Source organism: Eptatretus burgeri, unplaced genomic scaffold (genome assembly GCF_056783735.1).
Source record: "Eptatretus burgeri isolate ZD-2024b unplaced genomic scaffold, Ebu_testis_v1 Ebu_testis_scaffold_3153, whole genome shotgun sequence".
NCBI lineage: Eukaryota > Metazoa > Chordata > Myxini > Myxiniformes > Myxinidae > Eptatretus > Eptatretus burgeri.
In genome coordinates, this window is record NW_028225101.1 from 674,892 (window position 1) to 692,630 (window position 17,739).

Consider the following 17,739-nt stretch of genomic DNA (forward strand, 5'->3'; position numbering starts at 1 on the left):
ATTATTCGCAATTTATTCTTAATGGGCAATTATTCAATTAGCGCCAACGTATTTTGCCTTTTCTCAATGTCATCGCAAGGAAAAACACAAAGAGAAGAGGAAAGAGGAGAAAAAAAACGTGCAAAAAATAATTTACTTCCTGCTTCGGAGCATACCAGCGAACTCTGATGTTCCCCAAATTTATGCACCGTCTAATATGAAAACGATCATAACTTGGGGCATTGTATTTATCTATAAATGCGCATAAGAAATCGAGAAATTATTAGAATACACGAAAAAAAAAACATGCAAAAAAATAATTTACTTCCTGGTTCGGAGCATACCAGCACTCTGATGTTACCGAAATTTATACACCGTCTAATAGGAAAACGATCATAACTTGGGCCATTGTGTTTATCTATAAATGCGCATAAGAAATCGAGAAATTATTAGAATACACGAAGTCATCACTCTCCGGAAACCCGTACGTTGTAACCCGTAATGGGGAACGCGGCTGTGCTTCCCTTCCCCATCGGCCATGCACACGCAACAACGTGTCTTGCCATTGGTTTGGTAAATAAATGGCCATAACTTGGGAAGCACTTGTCCGATTAATATCAAACCTTGAAAAGGCACATCCTCAGGTCCCCAGCAATATACCTGGCAAGTTTCAATTTGATCGGACCAGAGGTTGTCGAGAAACAGCGGTCACACACACACACACACACACACACACACACACACACACACACACACACACACACACACACACACACACACACACACACACACACACACACACACATTACTGGAATTATAGATAGATAAAAAAAGGTTTAGAGTGTTGATTGTACAAGCATGCCTTTGTGGAGATGCTTTGTTTAATCCTTGCATAACAATGAACGTTTTGTAAAATCATAGTGAGGTTTGAGAAAAACATTTGTTGTAATGACAAAGATGTTGAAACAAATTTGTACAAACATTTCTGATGAAATACGTTCACAACTTATCACTTCAAAATGTGTAAATATGGATTATGTGTGGATATATCGGAGTTCTTTTGAAGTTTTTCCTGGGACAAGGATCATTCAAGTTTATAGCTGTAAGACTTCTGTCGGGATTTGATTTATACATATATATATATATATATATATATATATATATATATATATATATATATATATATATATATATATATATTTTTTTTTTTTTTTGCTTTTCCGAGAAATAAATGTTCTGAATTCCGAACCTAAGGAGTTTATTCGATCAGAGAAAATAAATTCCACTGCAGTGGCTTGACAGGTTTGCCATTGTTACTAAACTTCACTTTCTTCCTGTGATGGTGTGCCAGCTTGTCGGATGTGCCCACACGTTCACAATGTGATGCTGCTGACTGGAACTCAAGTCCCACGTGAAATGTCTTTGAAGATTCAGGTTTTCTCCAGATGCTCGTTGAGGAACCGTCCATTGGTGTTCATAATGTAAGAATTTTGAGGTTTCAGCTTGATTGATAATTTCCCCCAAATTTCAAAATTATTCAAAAATATATTCCTCAATGTCACAGTAAACAGCAAAAGCTTGGGCAAGAAATCACGTACCTGTAATAATGTCCTTTACAACTTATTTTTCCATGATGAACAAGGACAGCATATAGGTGGTAAAATACTGGCCATCCCTCGAATGGACGCTAAGCTGGGTGTCCCTTCTGCTAGCATTAATTGGAGGACGTTCAAGATGTCACGGTGTCCTTCATGAAGAGCGGGCGAGTTATCGCCGACACCCTGAAGAAATTACAAATTGCTGCTGTACTGGGAAGATGATGGCAAATGAAGCAGCATGACCCTTGCCAAGAAAAGGAACCACTTCGGAGGCCCAAACGCTCTGTAAAGGGTCATATTGATCACTGTGGAGTATGCAAAGTCGAGGCTCATGGAGGAGCTCGAACAGAGGCCAGATCATGATGTACCAGAACAAAAGGAAGCACACCAAGAGCAGGTTTGAGGGACAAACTAGAGAGGCTTGGAGAAATAAGGGATAGGGTGAAGAAAGAGGATCGGGGAGGACACACAGGTGGAAAACAAGGATGCATAAGCAAACTCTCTCAAGAAGGAAAAACTTTGGAAGGAGGTGAGCTTATGGAGGAGAGGGGGTTGATGGGTGTAGAAAAGATCATGGTTTTGGATGGGGGGTGATCTGAGATGGTGGTGAACAACTGTCTTGAAGACCTGGAGGGAAAAATGAGATCGAATAGTGTGGAGGTTGGTTCGACATGTGGACAAAAAGAGGAAAGAATGAGTGGAGGTAAGCAGTGATTCTGGATTTTTGGAGTTTCACAAAAAGGAGGTCGCAGGTGGACCGTGGGCACCCTGCAAGATCTTCATATGGCAGGGAGAGGGGGACAGAGCATGGAAAGAGCAGAGGGTGCAAGATCCCGAAAGGAGCGGTGGAACACCGAGAGACTACCTACCTGTCTGAGATGTGATCCAACAATAGTCGTTGAGTCATGGACACATGTTCTCACACTGGTATACAATGTCAGTGTATTCAATCGTACATACAATGGAAATGATTCGCTCATTCAGCAAGAATTTAAAGAGCGCTGAAAATAATCTGGAGGCACGCAACAAACAAACATTTCAACTGATTTAATCCACAACTGACACGTAACAGGTTCCGCAGTATTTCGGAGATCGAAGCATCTCGCCAAGTCATACGCCATTTGCAAATTGAAAGTGAACCGAAGTCGATGACGCGCCGTCGCAAGTCCCCACGCTTCCCACCTCAAGCAAAGTTGAAAGATGGCAGAAGGTTCCACCAGGAAGGACCCAACATCATAATTTGAGTTGAAAAAAAAATCTTCTGTTTTGACCCCGTGACATGAAGTCCCATCTCCTGGGGGATGAACCGGGGGTCAAATCCCAAAAAATCGTGACATATGTCACGTGTCCTCCAGTGTTGATTGCATGTACAAAGTTTCTTTAAAAAAATAATTGCCTGTAATTGCATTCTTTGGGATTTGACCTTTTGACCCCACTCCAGGGGGAGGGGCCAAAACGATACTGCTCTGCACCTTCTAACCACGTGTCGATCATAACTACCAAGTTTGATGAATCTCTGCTCACCTGTTTAGGAGATAGGTGACAGTCGGACGGACGGAACCAATTAAAATATCCCCTAATTTATTTTTCTTTCAAAAAAAACGTGCGGATAACAAACACCATGGCAGCTATGAAACGTCATAAAGCATCCCTCCCCTGATTCGTTGAACCGGATGAACATGAGTTGGAGGCGTTTCAACGGCTTGCTCTCGAGGACACGAAGAAGCAGGTGCACACAGACTATCGAGACTCGTTTGTTTCGGACCACAGACGCTGTTCTTTAAATACTGGGGCAGAATGTAATAAATGTTTAAAAAAAACTAAAAGTTAAATCAGCTTGTGTTATCTCAAACTCTGCATCAACCTCAAGCAGTATACTTGTTTGTACTAAGTTTGGTGTCACTCACCAATCAGCCAAAGTCCAATCCATGCGGTTCCTCCATCTGGATCTGAAACGTGAAGACATCGTCATCAAGTTCGAAAAAAAATAATGAAATATTCTTCTTTTTAATTGTTTCAAAAAACAGACATCTTTTCAAAAACATCTCATTCCATGCAGAAACTCTTCCTGACTCAAAGGTGTGATAAGTGTGTGAACATCCCTTGGGAATCTTGGCTTTGGGCAAAGCACCGGCCATTCGCTTGTGGAGTGGAACATTGTCCAACTCAACGTTGAGCACACGCTGATATCCAAGGGAAATAAGTCATTCGCAGGTGAGTCCCAGGTGACATACCTGGGATTTGATTCGCAGGTGACTCGATCGTGGTGTGAAACCCTGGTGACTCTTCAGCAAGGGTGCAGCCACATCGAGGCGAATCGCCTGGGATTCACACGGACGAATCGCCTCGGTGTACCCATGATTTTGCTCGACCTCCCGTGACCCCCACCTTTGTTTTTTGTGTCGAGTCGAGAAGAAAGGTACCTGTGTTTTCACTACCATGGTTACCATGATGCTTTTCGACTTATATGGTTGGCCAGTGGTGGGGTTTGCATTCATCTTATAAACCTCAGCAGGTTTACCTTTCCACTCAAAATAAATAAGTTAACCCTTTCTGTGTCCAAATACCTGACCAAACGGTGCATGACACCTGGTTTTTCATTACTCTTCCAGTAGCTGATACTTCTGGTTGTCTATTTAGAATAGTTATGTGTTCGGTTTTTCATTCCTTTTGCTCCTTTCTGTGAACTGGACAAGGCCGGATTAGTGTGGAGAGTGTTACATACAACTACCTACTGCCGAAAGAGAGGAGGGAGGGGGAGAGGACTGTCCATCAAAGCAGAGGATGTGGGCCTTCGACTTTTCTCGGTTCATGATTGGTTCAATTCTTGAGTTGGTGATTGGTCTGTTGTGCCCGGACAGAGGGACGGAGCAACCTCTGTGGCCAAAGATGAATTGGCTTCGGGGGCGGGGGGTGAATGGTGGGAGCTGAGACACAGCTGGTACTGATGGGGACGTTGTGATTGGTCCATAACCATCAGACGGAACGGAGTGGGGAGTTGGTGACAAAGATACGTGCTCACCAATCGCTCGTTACCATCGTTGGACGGCACTCTTGGACTCTATAGGCTCTGGCTGGTTTGGGACAGCGGCATGCTTCCTCCCCTATGGCTACTCGTATCCTGGCACCGTCTCTTTGGTTCACTATCTGGCCTTGCTCGCTATGCTTGCATTGTTCAAGTTATGCAAAATTCACTCATTTCTAACTCCTTTCACATTTCTGAATTGAGATATTGTAATCTTGAAGAAGTATTATTGGATTGGACTCGATCAAAGTCTTAAAAAGGGACTTAAAGAGGTTCCGAGTCCAGAAAAAAAAAAAAAAACAAATGGGACTGAAGTCCGACACTCAAATTACTAACCAAGTACCAAGTTATCAGAAGAGGCAACAAAGAGAGAAACTAATTTGCAAGAACATCGAGGGATGAAATCTCAATAAACAAACACGTCAGGAATGACACCACATTATGACGTCACAATACGACACTCACTCACTCACCAACCGACACTGATTGATCGCATACGCTCACACCTGACCAAAGCCCAGGTGAGCTAAAAACATAACGATAGCGGTTACCCCTCTGAGCCATCTGGTCTTGGGTTTGATTCCTGTCGAATGATCTCTTACGAACAGGAGACGCACCCTTCTGTGCGCGCACGCGTCGTGCCTCATTCTGAAGAGCTCCTGATGTCGTGCAATTATATAAATGGAACCGTGGGAAAGCGAACAATCGGTTCACTTGGAACAAAGAAAATTCGTGTCAGGAAACTTCACACTGGAAATTTGAGACAGACGTGAGGGGAGCACACAAGATTTAACATAGTAATACTTCTCGAAGCAACAGAGAAGGACACAAAATGAGCGCACAAACAACAACCTTCACAGCTACAACAACTACGTGTTATAAAAGATCCTTTTTCGCGAGTTTTACTCCATTTTACATCCTCATTGACACTTACAGACGGACGCGCAATGTGTGTGTGTGTGTGTGTGGAGTAGAGCGTGCTGCCGTTTGATTAAGGCCATCAGTGAAGCGACGGGGAGACGAAGCTGGTAGGGATAGCCGAGCGGTACTCACACTAACCTCGACGCTGTGTAGTCTGAGTTGGAACTCCAACCCAGCTATAAACTGCCACCTGCTCTTTCACAGGCCGGGTGATCCATCAATGTGTCTCCCGTCCCTCGGATCGATGTTAAAATGTGCGTCAACGTTTGCCGGCATTAGTTGGTGGACGGTAAAGATCGCACCGTGTGCTTCAGGAAGTGGAGGCGAGCTATCGCCGACACCCTGAACGAATTCCTCCCCTCACCGACAGAGGGAATCCCATGAGAGGTATAGCCGCACCCTCAGCCAATGATGCTACCCCGCAGCTTTGTGATGCATACCAGAGAGATGCAAATCCCTGAATTTAGTGTCGGATCAGAAATCGAACCCAGACCTGACAGCGTTTCATCATCTCGTCGCACACCTTTGGAGTAGAGCATGGAGACCACCATTAGATAGATCTGGTCGAGACGCTCAACCCGTCAAAGAGCCACACATCGCCTGCGTCGTCTCTCATGACGATGCCAGAACCTGCAGCGTTCGCTCGATGTTGAACTCTTTGGAGTCGGCCTTCATTCGAGCATCGACCTCGGCTGGGTCGGCTCATGCTGTTCTACGAGGCAGTGCACCGTGAAGTTGGCTGTTGATAGACCACCACACGTCAACCAAGCAGAGAAAACAAAAAAGACCAAAAATTAAATTTCGCCCAACGTGGGGCTCGAACCCACGACCCGAGGATTAAAAGTCCCATGCTACACCAACTGAGCGAGTTGGACAAACGTGACGAGCTCCGCCACTGAAGCTGAAGAAGGTCTTGTTTTCACTCCTTTCTGTTTGTTTGTTTGTTTGTTTGTGTACAGGATGTCTCAAAAAAGATGTGGACGGATTCGGATGAAATTTTGTGGACAGGTTCGGTAATAAAGTTTCGGTTGTGGACAGGTAATAAAGTTGTTGGGTCACAATGGGGGATGACACGAGGGTGTACCGCTTCCTTGAAGCCCTGGAGAGAAGGGTGAGAAGTCAACCAGGGCAGGTAATGCAGGTAAGAAAACAACAACAAGGCAGCAGGACTCCAACAAGACGGTGCGACATTGTTGTTCAAACATCTCACCTGCGAGAACAAACCATCGCACGTTCGAACTATTGAGTCTTCAGACCTCTTACTGGTCGAATGACCTCCTCAAGATGCTTTCATTGGCAGACCCTGGCATTGGCTGGTATCTGATAAAGAAGACCTTTCCAGACCATCTCATAGGCCTTGTGGACCTAAACCCACTCTTGCAGGTACAGCAGGTTGTTCTTTTCCAGGAAAAAAAAAATGAGACGTTCATAAACCACCTTGTCCATTGATTTACCAACAACAGAAACGACAGCAATCAGTTGGTGGGAGCATGGGGGTTGTGGGATCTTTTCCGACTTCAGGAACAGCAATGAAAACGGAAAAGTTTCCAATCCAGGGAAGATTTCCCAAAGACCAGACCTTGTTGAACAGTTCATGGAACACGAGCATCACCCCCCTAATCATCCATGTGCTTGACCATTGATTAGATGAAACGGTCGAGACCAGGAGCACCATTCTTGGACCTCATGTGATAGCTTTTGCAGAGTTTCCCAAAGTGAGAGGTCCAGATGGAGCATGGAGCTCACAGGACGGGTGTCATCGATTGGTTGGCAAATCGAAGCTCATTTTCTTTGAATTCCGAGTCATTATGTCGACGTGTCTCCAATAAGCTGTTAGAAAGTGTTTTCCCAGGGTCGAAGCCTTTGTCCGTGTTCAAACAGATGGTTTCATCATGGTAGACGAGCATGGGGATGGTTCTCCCTCCATATTTACTTTCATTCATAGACACCACGTGGCCAAAGGTATGTGGGCACCCCTTCTAATTGGTGGATTCGGCTATTTCATTGCTGACAGGTGTATACAATGAAGCACACAGCCGTGCAATCTCCACAGACAATCATCGGCGGGAGAATGGGCCGAGCTGAAGAGCTCGGTGACTTTCAACGTGGCTCCGTCATCGGATGCCACCTTTCCAACAAGTCAGTTCGTCACATTTCTGTTCCGCTGGAGCTGCCCCGGTCAACTGTAAGCGCTGTTATTGTGACGTGGAAACGTCTCAGAGCAACAACAGCTCAGCCGCGATGTGGTGGGCCACACAAGCTCACGGAACGGGAGCGCTGAAGCACGTCGCGCGGAGAAATCGTCCGTCGTCGTTTGCAACACTCACTACCGAGTTCCGAACTGACTCTGGAAGCAAAATCAGCACAAACACCGTTCGTCGAGAGCTTCACGAGGCGAGGGCGTCGGTGGTTTGAACCCCACAGCCGAGTCAAACCAAAGACTTTAAAAATGTCCCGTGCTGCTTCCTTGCTTGACGTTCACAGCTTTTAAAAGTGTAGAGCACGGACAAACAACCGTAGGTTGGTCATCATCGTGCAGGCTGTGGTGGGACAAAATGGCCTCGTCGTGCGTCGAAGTTCCTTGTGAGGGAACTCGTTTCATTTTTTACCTCAGACGCCGAAGGTGGACGTTTTCACTCCTGTCTGTCTGTCTGTCTGTGAGCAGGATGTCTCAAAACGTTGTGGACACATTCAGACGAAACATGGTGGATGAGTTGTGGGTCAAGAACAATAATAAACCGATTCGACATTTGGGTTCAGGTCCGAATCCAGATCCAGCCAATCAGTGGGACACACGACGTGAACTCCACCGAGTGGTCTTGTCGTTCTCCCTCGTGGTGCCGATACCCGAACTCACGTCGGTGCACAAACCCCATGAAGCGTCACGTGTCACGCTTTTATTCACTAATTATTAATTATTCACAAATAAAAAAATTCCTTTATACCGCAAACGTCTCTAATTTGTTGATAAATAAAATTAAATCCGAAATCAAGAAAAAGCTTTTCCACCGCCAGAGACACCGACTTGAACCGCTTCACCGTTTGAATTCTGTGAGCGCCGGTGGAATCCATCCGCGAAGAGAAAGTGAAACTACGAGGAGCGAAAACTGCTCAATGAAAGAAAAGCTCAGATCGAAGGTAAAATGTATTTATTTACAGGAACATCACGTGAAGTAACAAGCACGTGACGTACAAACCACGTGAGCGTCTAGTTCCTGTCTGCTGAGAAGTAGTGCTTCGCGGAGGGATACACGGCGGGGTGTTACTGCGCGGGACTTCACGTCTTGAGGCACGTTCTTCATTTCGCGCCATTTTCTTTTCGCGATCGGTCGTCGTTGCCGGCGCTGTGCTCCTTGGCAACATTTGTCTCTCCGCAATGCGTTCCCCTCATCTCCCGAAAATCCCGCCTAAATCGTCACAACGTTTGAACGAGGTACGTTGGGGGTGGTCTCTCGTTACCTCGACCACCGAAGGTGAAGGAGGTGATGTTTTCACCTCTTTCTGTTCTGTTTGTGTGTGCGATATCTCAAAAGGTTGTGGACGGATTCGGACGAAACTTGTTGGACAGGTTTGGTGTGTAACAAGGACGAGTTGATTCGATTTTGGTGAAGATCCGAATCGGTTTGTGATCACGTGTTGGGCCCGACATGTTCTGCTGGATCAGGCATCACGTGGTGGAGGTGTGCGCCCCACCGAGTGTGCTCTGGAAGTTTGACTTGACGGGGATTTTGAATGTTTTGTTTTTTTTTTCATAAAGTATCGCTTCTCGTGAAGAATAATGTACCGTTTGGCTTCTGCGACAGGAAGTCGGACTTCATGGAATTTACTGTGAGGAAATGGCGGGAAAAGCCGAGATGACGTCCCAGTTTGAGTGCTCGACCAATCAGCGATCGCTTTGTTTGAATCCGACCAATGGGATCGTCCGGTGCGTTCAACCGCTCGGGCCTCGTGTCGATGTCTCTCTGACCCGATTTGTATCTTGTATTCTTGTGATTTTTTTTATTATCTGAGATCGGACAACCTGATGTCTGCTCGACAAACGTGTCTCAATCCCCCGATCCTTTAGAAAGCGGTAAAATGTAATTATTCACACCGACATGACGGTTCACCCTTGTGGTGTGCACGTCTGTCCACCATTTCGGACGAGGTTGAACCGGTTGCAGTCATTTCGCTTCAAACGTGACACTGCTGTCCATTTTTCTTTTGAACAATCCCTTTCGGTGGTCACGTGGGTTCGATTCCCGACCTGACGATGAAACTACTGCTCTTGTGATTTGTCATTGGAATGCGCTCACCTTCGGAGGGGCGTTAAGCCGGCCGTCCTATGTGTTGTGTTGATGAAAATAAAATAATAGCGAGGTACCGCCGCTTCACTGTATCAGTGCAGACCCCGCCCCCTCCCTTCACACGGGACTGGATCAGTGCAGACTCCGCCCCCTCCCTTCACACGGGACTGGATCAGTGCAGACTCCGCCCCCTCCCTTCACACGGGACTGTATCAGTGCAGACTCCGCCCCCTCCTTTCATATGGGACTGTATCAGTGCAGACTCCGCCCCCTCCCTTCATACGGGACTGTATCAGTGCAGACTCCGCCCCCTCCCTTCACGCGGGACTGTATCAGTGCAGACTCCGCCCCTCCTTTCATATGGGACTGTATCAGTGCAGACTCCGCCCCTCCCTTCACACGGGACTGTGTCAGTGCAGACTCCGCCCCCTCCCTTCACACGGGACTGTATCAGTGCAGACTCCGCCCCCTCCTTTCATGTGGGACTGTATCAGTGCAGACTCCGCCCCCTCCCTTCATATGGGACTGTCAGTGCAGACTCCGCCCCCTCCCTTCACACGGGACTGGATCAGTGCAGACTCCGCCCCCTCCTTTCATATGGGACTGTATCAGTGCAGACCCCGCCCCCTCCCTTCACACGGGACTGGATCAGTGCAGACTCCGCCCCCTCCCTTCACACGGGACTGTATCAGTGCAGACTCCGCCCCCTCCCTTCACACGGGACTGGATCAGTGCAGACTCCGCCCCCTCCCTTCACACGGGACTGTATCAGTGCAGACTCCGCCCCCTGATTTCATATGGGACTGTATCAGTGCAGACCCCCCCCCTCCCTTCACACGGGACTGTATCAGTGCAGACTCCGCCCCCTCCCTTCACACGGGACTGTATCAGTGCAGACTCCGCCCCCTCCCTTCACACGGGACTGGATCAGTGCAGACTCCGCCCCCTCCCATCACACGGGACTGTATCAGTGCAGACTCCGCCCCCTCCTTTCATATGGGACTGTATCAGTGCAGACTCCGCCCCCTCCCTTCACACGGGACTGTATCAGTGCAGACTCCGCCCCCTCCCTTCATACGGGACTGTATCAGTGCAGACTCCGCCCTCTCCCTTCACGCGCCCAAGGCCGCGACAGGAGGCTGCACAGTCCTCGTGTGCCCTGCCTGCGAGATGTGCCGCACCCACACCGCACACGGGAAAAGCGCCCCACCTCGTGCCACGAACGTGCATGTCAGAATGGACACAGTTCCGTGCGGTGAAGGTAATCCGATCGCCCGAAGGGTTAATGAGGACAGAGTGACTGTGATATTCAACACATGCCCTGAGGGCAGAGCGACTGTGATATCCAGCACTCATGCCCTGAGGGCAGAGCGACTGTGATATTGCCCTGAGGGTAGAGTAACTGCGATTCAGTGTTCACAGTCTCATGCCCTGAGGGCAGAGTGAGATTCATCAGTCAGACAAATGTTTGTGCCGAGCACTGTTTGTTTGGTGCAACATGCACAACAAGAGTTTGAAAGACCCTTCCCACGCCATTTTTCTCAAGACTGCACGGGGTGAAGTGTTCTCGGAACTCTCCAGTTTACATCGATTTCACCTTCTCCACGACTTGCATACCACCTTGAATTATTTATTTGTTTATTTTCATGTAAAATGCACACGTCCCATTTTTTTTCAAGTTGTGGTTGTCCTTGATGAGGACTTGTATACATTTATTTATTTATTTATTTATTTCCCCCCTTGTACCCTCATAGCCGAATGCAAGTGCAATTGAACGAAGAGAGCTGAAGAAGATCTACACGTGGATCAATGAGATATCGAGCCTTCAGACCCGGGAGAACGCGCTGCTGGAACTTTGCAAGAAGCAGGAGTCGGTTCCTGACCTCGCACCCATGCTGTGGCACTCGTTCGGCACTGCAGCAGCTTTACTCGAAGTACAGCATGTCTTATTACATCACTCATGTTTTGGTTTTTTGCTCTAAGGTCTTCCCTCCATGCCTTACATATCCCCCAGCCCACTCATCGTTGCCCCCTCTCCTTGCCCCCCTCACCCCCCAACCATTAAACTTGTTTTGCCTGAGCCGACAGTCAAAAGTTCTCTTGCACACTCGTAACTTCGACGTCAAATAATTCCAATGAAATCAGGTGAAATCATTTCACACTTCACTCCCCTCTGAGCTTCCGCTCAATTGTTTTACTCAGAAAGCAATAAACAAAGACAACTTGTCCAAATAATCACCAGCCATAACACTAATATTATGATTTTAAAATTGGCCGATTACGCAACACTAATTATGGGCTTGGTCGTCCCAGTTGCCTGGTTCGAATCCGGCGAGTCGTCTCAACGCGAACGTAACGGTCGACCGTTTTGAAGACCTTGCCGGATCACGCGTCCAATGACGCGAGATACCGTTCACATTGGAGGCATCAGACCGGCCATGCGTTACGCGACTAGACATCATGCGTCTCAATGACAATCAGGCCGAGCGAGCCAAGGGCGGGTCTGACATGCGTTCTGAAGATCCGCAGAGAATTTATCCCTCAACGGGCCTTTCCTTTATCACAAATGAGAACCACGTCGACCAAGATCCACCACCGAGACCAGGTGTATAAAACACAATAATGGTTACGGTCAGGGAAATACAATGAAGCAAGCAATAATAATTAATTAACAACAATAAAAACCCCTCAACTCAACCACCGAATGGGAGTCCGCGAAACAACTTGTGGCCCATTTCCCGCCCCTTACGGACAGTCATATTGTCTGTCGTGCAGACGAGAATACAAAATACGTTTCACTTACATACTTTGTCCTCACACTCAATGGTGTTTGACCTGTAAAACTCACACACCTGTTGTGTCAATGCAGGTCCTGCATTCAAATGTTGCTGGCTTAATTATTTATTCTTTTTTTTATTTTTATAAATATCCGTTTTGTTCAACGCCACGAGCAAGCGAGCTTGACAGTTTCGAAGCAGGTGAGATATAATGAAGTTCAGCTGTCCCAAATGAGTTCTTCGTGGTGGATAAGTTTTTCAAAATTTACATTTCGCACCACAACCAATCGACATTGAAGAGCAAGTCGTTCTTGGACTGCAGTACCACGTGGTGTTCGATGACCCTTACATTTATCTGATTCAATCAGAACACAACTCTTCAGTGGCAATTACATTTATATAAATGTTATGTATGTATATGTATATATATATATATATATATATATATATATATATATATATATATATATATATATATATATATATATATATATATATATATATATATATATATATATTGTTACGGCTGTGGAAATTCGCAAACCACCATTCAGGGCCCGGAGGTGAGGTAACTCTAAGTACATGTGTAGTTAGCCCCAAACCTGTTGTTTAGAGGGAATTTATGTGATTCATTCGGGCTGCGACGCTTTGAGTTAGGCGTTTTTCTGTTCTATCTTTATTTTGAATCAACCGCCATAACCATCAAACCACCAACAAAACCCTCCACCACCCTCACCTCTCTCCTTCTACGGCCATTCCCACACCACCTGTGAACAATGAGCGTCGGGCTGTCCTGGGCTCGTTCAGCGAAACGCACCGAGCCGCGAGTGAAAATTGCAGCCTTTCCGAGGGAAAATTCGGATCAGGAATGCTCCACGCCCACTTCTGATCCGTCCAATTAGCAAGCGTGGGGCGGCTTGGCCCCGCCTCCAGGCGCGTCTGTGTGGAATCGAGAAATGTCAATTCTAGGATCAGGGGAGATTCACGCCCCTTTTCCTCCGTCCAATCGGCGAGCGTGGCTCCGCCGCCGAGGTGATCCTGATCCGGGAATTTGCATACTGTTTTCGCCTGCCGGCCTATAAAGCGCCGAGCGCAAGGCGAATGGGGGCAGAGTCAGTTTGGAAGGGCAGAGAGTTTTGGCAGTCAAGTCGGGTTGGAGAGCGGAGTGGAGTCGGGAGGCGAAGGCGTCGAGGTGGTTTCTGCAGTCGGCTGAGGAGAATTGTGGGAGCAGGCCAAGGAGCTCGGGTCCGAGGCGAGAAGGACGAGGTCGCGGCGGGGGATCGCTCGTCGCGGGACCCAAACCAGCCAGCCATTCTCCTCCCCCAGGGCATCAACAATTCCCCATTTTCCCCCGCGCTGAGATAGTGCAACAAGGGGGCCTCGTTCCCACCCCACTCCAAGCGGTGCCAATGAAACCCGCGAAGTCGGGGCACCGCCGGGCAGCCACATTTGCGGCTCGTCACGAGGACGCGGGTAGGACCCCCCCCGGTCTCGCGGACCTGGCCGCTCCTGCAGGTCCCGCGCAAATATTGGCCTACAGGCCCGTCAGCCCCCTTGCCTATGAGGGTGGCTTCTTTCCTTTGCTTTTGAGTAAATGTGTGTCGGCGCCGTCTGTGAAGTAAAACTGTATAAGTGTTGCCGTGTGTTCGTGTATTCGGCCGTAGCTCTGCATTGTTGTTTTTGTTTTAAATTTATATATGTGCATTCTGACTGTTTGACTGTATATGTGTGCTTTTCGTGGGCTGGGTAATAAATGTGCATTATGTTGAATTGTTCCCCGTTTCGCTGCGTCCTTTCCTTCGTTTGAATCTCCATCTTGTTCCACGTAAAGGGTTCGTGGTGGGCTAAATACGCCCGGTAATTAATCGGAACCGTTGAGGCCGACGATAACACCGCTCGGTTATACCGATAGTACGGATCGGGCCGCCCAAGCGGCTCGTGTCCGGAGTTGACCTGCGGCGAGGTACGATCGCCCGGTTTACCATCCGCGTGGGTACTTAGGTTGGTCGAATTTGGCGAACAACCCCATCCTACGCGGGTGGCCAATTGGCACGATTGTGGTGAGGTCGAAAGGCCTACCTGTGACTGGCTCCGGGCGATAGTTCCCAGAGGGTCACGACTGAATTGTCCGTCCGGTGGCACGTGGCTGAATTCAAGTCACGTGGCCGATCGCACGCCGGCGGGCGCGAATTCGCAACAATATATATATATATATATATATATATATATATATATATATATATATATATATATATATATATATATATATATATATATATATATATATATATATGTCTTCAAAACCTCGGTTTCCGATCATAAATCTGTGCAGTCTTCGTTGTTGTAATACTGTGACGGATTTGGAAGCCTCTTGCACACAGACAGTCAGCAGTCCCAACGTTTAATTATTTCTTTGGGTACATGTGTACAGTTAGAATCCATCCCCTGTGTCTAATGGGAATTTCACGTGTGCGCTGCGAGTTATTTTGTTGTTATTTTTTAATAAATATTCCTCAACAACAACACCCTGCTTCATTCCGCCACCCAACCAAACCTTCGCACACCGACTCCATTATCCACGTGTTTTTGGCTGAAGGCGTGGGCGAAGCCTCCATCTCCTCAGATCGAGGCTCCGCTCCGAAGAAGGGCAGGGAGTGTTTCCTCCAGCCAATGGACGAAGAGCGAGCAAAGCCGAGGCACTCCAGCCAATGGGAAGCCAGATGGCCAGAAACAAACACAAAGCCTCTTCCGGGGGGGGGGTGGGCCACCGACACGCCACCCGTACAATGGGAGGCAGAGTTAACTCAGGACGGATCCCTCCCACCTCGCAGGAGGGGTTGAATAATTGTAGTTGCGATCCGTCTGGGTCGTGTCGTCTCGTCTGGTCTGCTGGCCATCTTCCGTCTTGGTGCTGGATGGCGTCTTCCGCTTCGTCTTGGTTCCTTGGCATGGTGCGGGCTTGAGAAATAGTGAGGCCGTTTGTGCCGTAAATTGTCATTTGGGCTGACGCGGCTTTGGTAATTTCCGCTCGGTTACGCCAGATCCGAGTCGGTGACAGCGACTCGGTTCGGACAAAGCCGGCCGATGGTGTGGCTTCCCCGGTAGTTAGATGGCGTGAGTACTTAGGTAAATTGGAAAAGACAAGTGGACCCGACCTCACCCCGTCGAAATATTGGCGACCACGGTCCTTTAAGCGACCCGTTGACTCTGGAGTTATCCGGGGTGACGACCTTCGATTCCGGGTGTTCTGTGGGAGACGGCCCTACTGCTCCATCTGGCGGTCGTTCCTCACCACCGATCCCCGGCCCACAATAACACCTCCACTTCACTTCACCTCCAGTAGTGTCATAATATCTCCCCGGGATTTCTTGGGTTTCCACAAATTGTACGGAGTCTCATCGTTAGTGTGCACGCACACTCGCTGTAATGCAAGTGCGCAAGTGTGTTGGTCTTGAAATTCAAAATCATTCGAAACAAGAAACTTACTCTTTCTCGGGACATCATAAAGGATACAACCAATACGCACGAATAACTAATTTAACTTATTAAATCAGGTGGTGTAAAAGACGGTGCGTCAATGGCATTAAACCTCGGATTCAATATTTTTTTATTGTTTTTTTCTTCAGTCTTTAAACCTTTTATTTTATTTCATTTGGATTATATATTTGAACACTGTATTCAAGAAGAGTTGGCAGAAGGTTCAGCTCTGGACTTTACCGATTATGTAGATAAGACTTTTCGGAAGTTTGAGTATTGATGGGTGATTGTGTACGGAGTGCTGTTGGTGGGGGTCTTGTTAAGGGGGGTTGTGTAGTTGATATGTGCTTTTTACGAAGCCCATGCCCCCTCTCCGAGGGGAAGAAAAGAAAAAAAATAGTCATAATAATAATAATACTAAGAAAAATTTACAACAACAACAACAAAAATTACATTCATTAATTAAAACCTTTTTTGGGGTTGGCATTTTCTTTCTTGGATCTTGGGTTGGTGTGGTGTTCGCACAGGCATGATGGGCTGCATGGCCTCCACCTGTGTTAGATTTCCTTGTTGACTCATCAGCTTCATCTCTGATTACCATCGTACCTGTCATTCAAAGTTCACAAACAAAGCTAATATAGATCGTGCTCGGAAATACAAAGCGAGAGTTGAAAAGACCCTTCCCACTTCCTTTTTCTCAAGACTGCATGAGGTGAGGTGTTCCATGAACTCTCTTGTTGTTACTTCCACCACCGAAGGTGGGTGGAGGTTTTTTTCATCCCTGTCCGTGAATGGGATATCTTAAAAAGTTGACCGATTCGGATGAAATTTGGTGGACAGGAGATTGGTTGTGTGACGACGACGAATTGATTAGATTTTGGTGAAGGTCCGAATCCGGATCTGGAAACAACAATGTTTTTGTTAAACGATTCTTCACCATTGAGAGATCGGGACAAAAACGATACATAACACAGCAAGATATTTGAAAAAAGTTGTGGACGAGTTATGACAAAACAAGGTGGATGAGTTGGTTCGGCGACAAGAACAAGCCGATTCGATTTTGTTTCAGCTCTGCATCCAGATCCCACCTATGAGTGGGTTCCAAAACGTAAACTGTTCAGCCTGCCGGAGGTACGCACTCCACGGAGTGCCGTTCGAGTCAATGTCATGTGACCATGTTCGCCTGCAGATATTATTTGTTTTTTGTTTGTTATTTGCGCAGATCTTACACCTTCCAAAAAAAATTAAATCGAGTTGGGAGTACACCTCTTGGTTTGGAATGGTTCTCATTCGATTGCATCATAATCATTGCCTGTAAATTGTTTTTTACTCCACACCGGTGAAGTGGAACTCGTGGTCAGCGCTGAAAATTGGAAGGAAATATCGAAACTCGAGAAAGGTGGAATTGTTTGGTTCATATTTGGCAACAGGAACAAGTTGATTCAAACATGTCCGACGTTTATACTCTCATTCCAGCTGTTTTACTTCAACTTGGGTGTTCTCTTCTTCCCACATCTTCATTGTGTTACGTTCATGTCAATGTGAGTATTCAAAAACGAGGATACGAGGCTTCCTTTTCCTCCCCAACTGCATCTTAAAAATGGCACGTGTCCATTGTACATTTAAATAAATAAACATGTAAATAGTGGAGATGGCAAAGTGTGTAAAAATAAATA

At 47.1% G+C, this 17,739-nt stretch overlaps 1 protein-coding gene across 14 annotated transcripts in view; it reads left to right on the forward strand.

Annotated features, from left to right (window-relative positions):
• Nucleotides 1–8,758: 8,758 nt before the first annotated feature.
• LOC147006819 (CCR4-NOT transcription complex subunit 9-like) overlaps nt 8,759–17,739 on the forward strand; it is a 53,370-nt gene continuing 44,389 nt past the window's right edge. For 5 of the 14 annotated variants that reach the window (XR_015054591.1, XR_015054592.1, XM_085867813.1 and 2 more), the window contains exons 1-2: nt 8,761–8,956; nt 11,564–11,743. Coding sequence is in view for 12 of the 14 variants with exons in the window: in XM_085867813.1 (XP_085723939.1) it covers nt 8,900–8,956; nt 11,564–11,743 (237 nt within the window). In the remaining 2 variants the exon portion in view is untranslated. Of the gene's footprint in view, nt 8,957–9,056; nt 9,204–9,326; nt 9,449–11,563; nt 11,744–17,739 lie in introns of those variants that run through there. The other 9 variants (XM_085867806.1, XM_085867807.1, XM_085867805.1 and 6 more) reach the window with 5 other exon arrangements.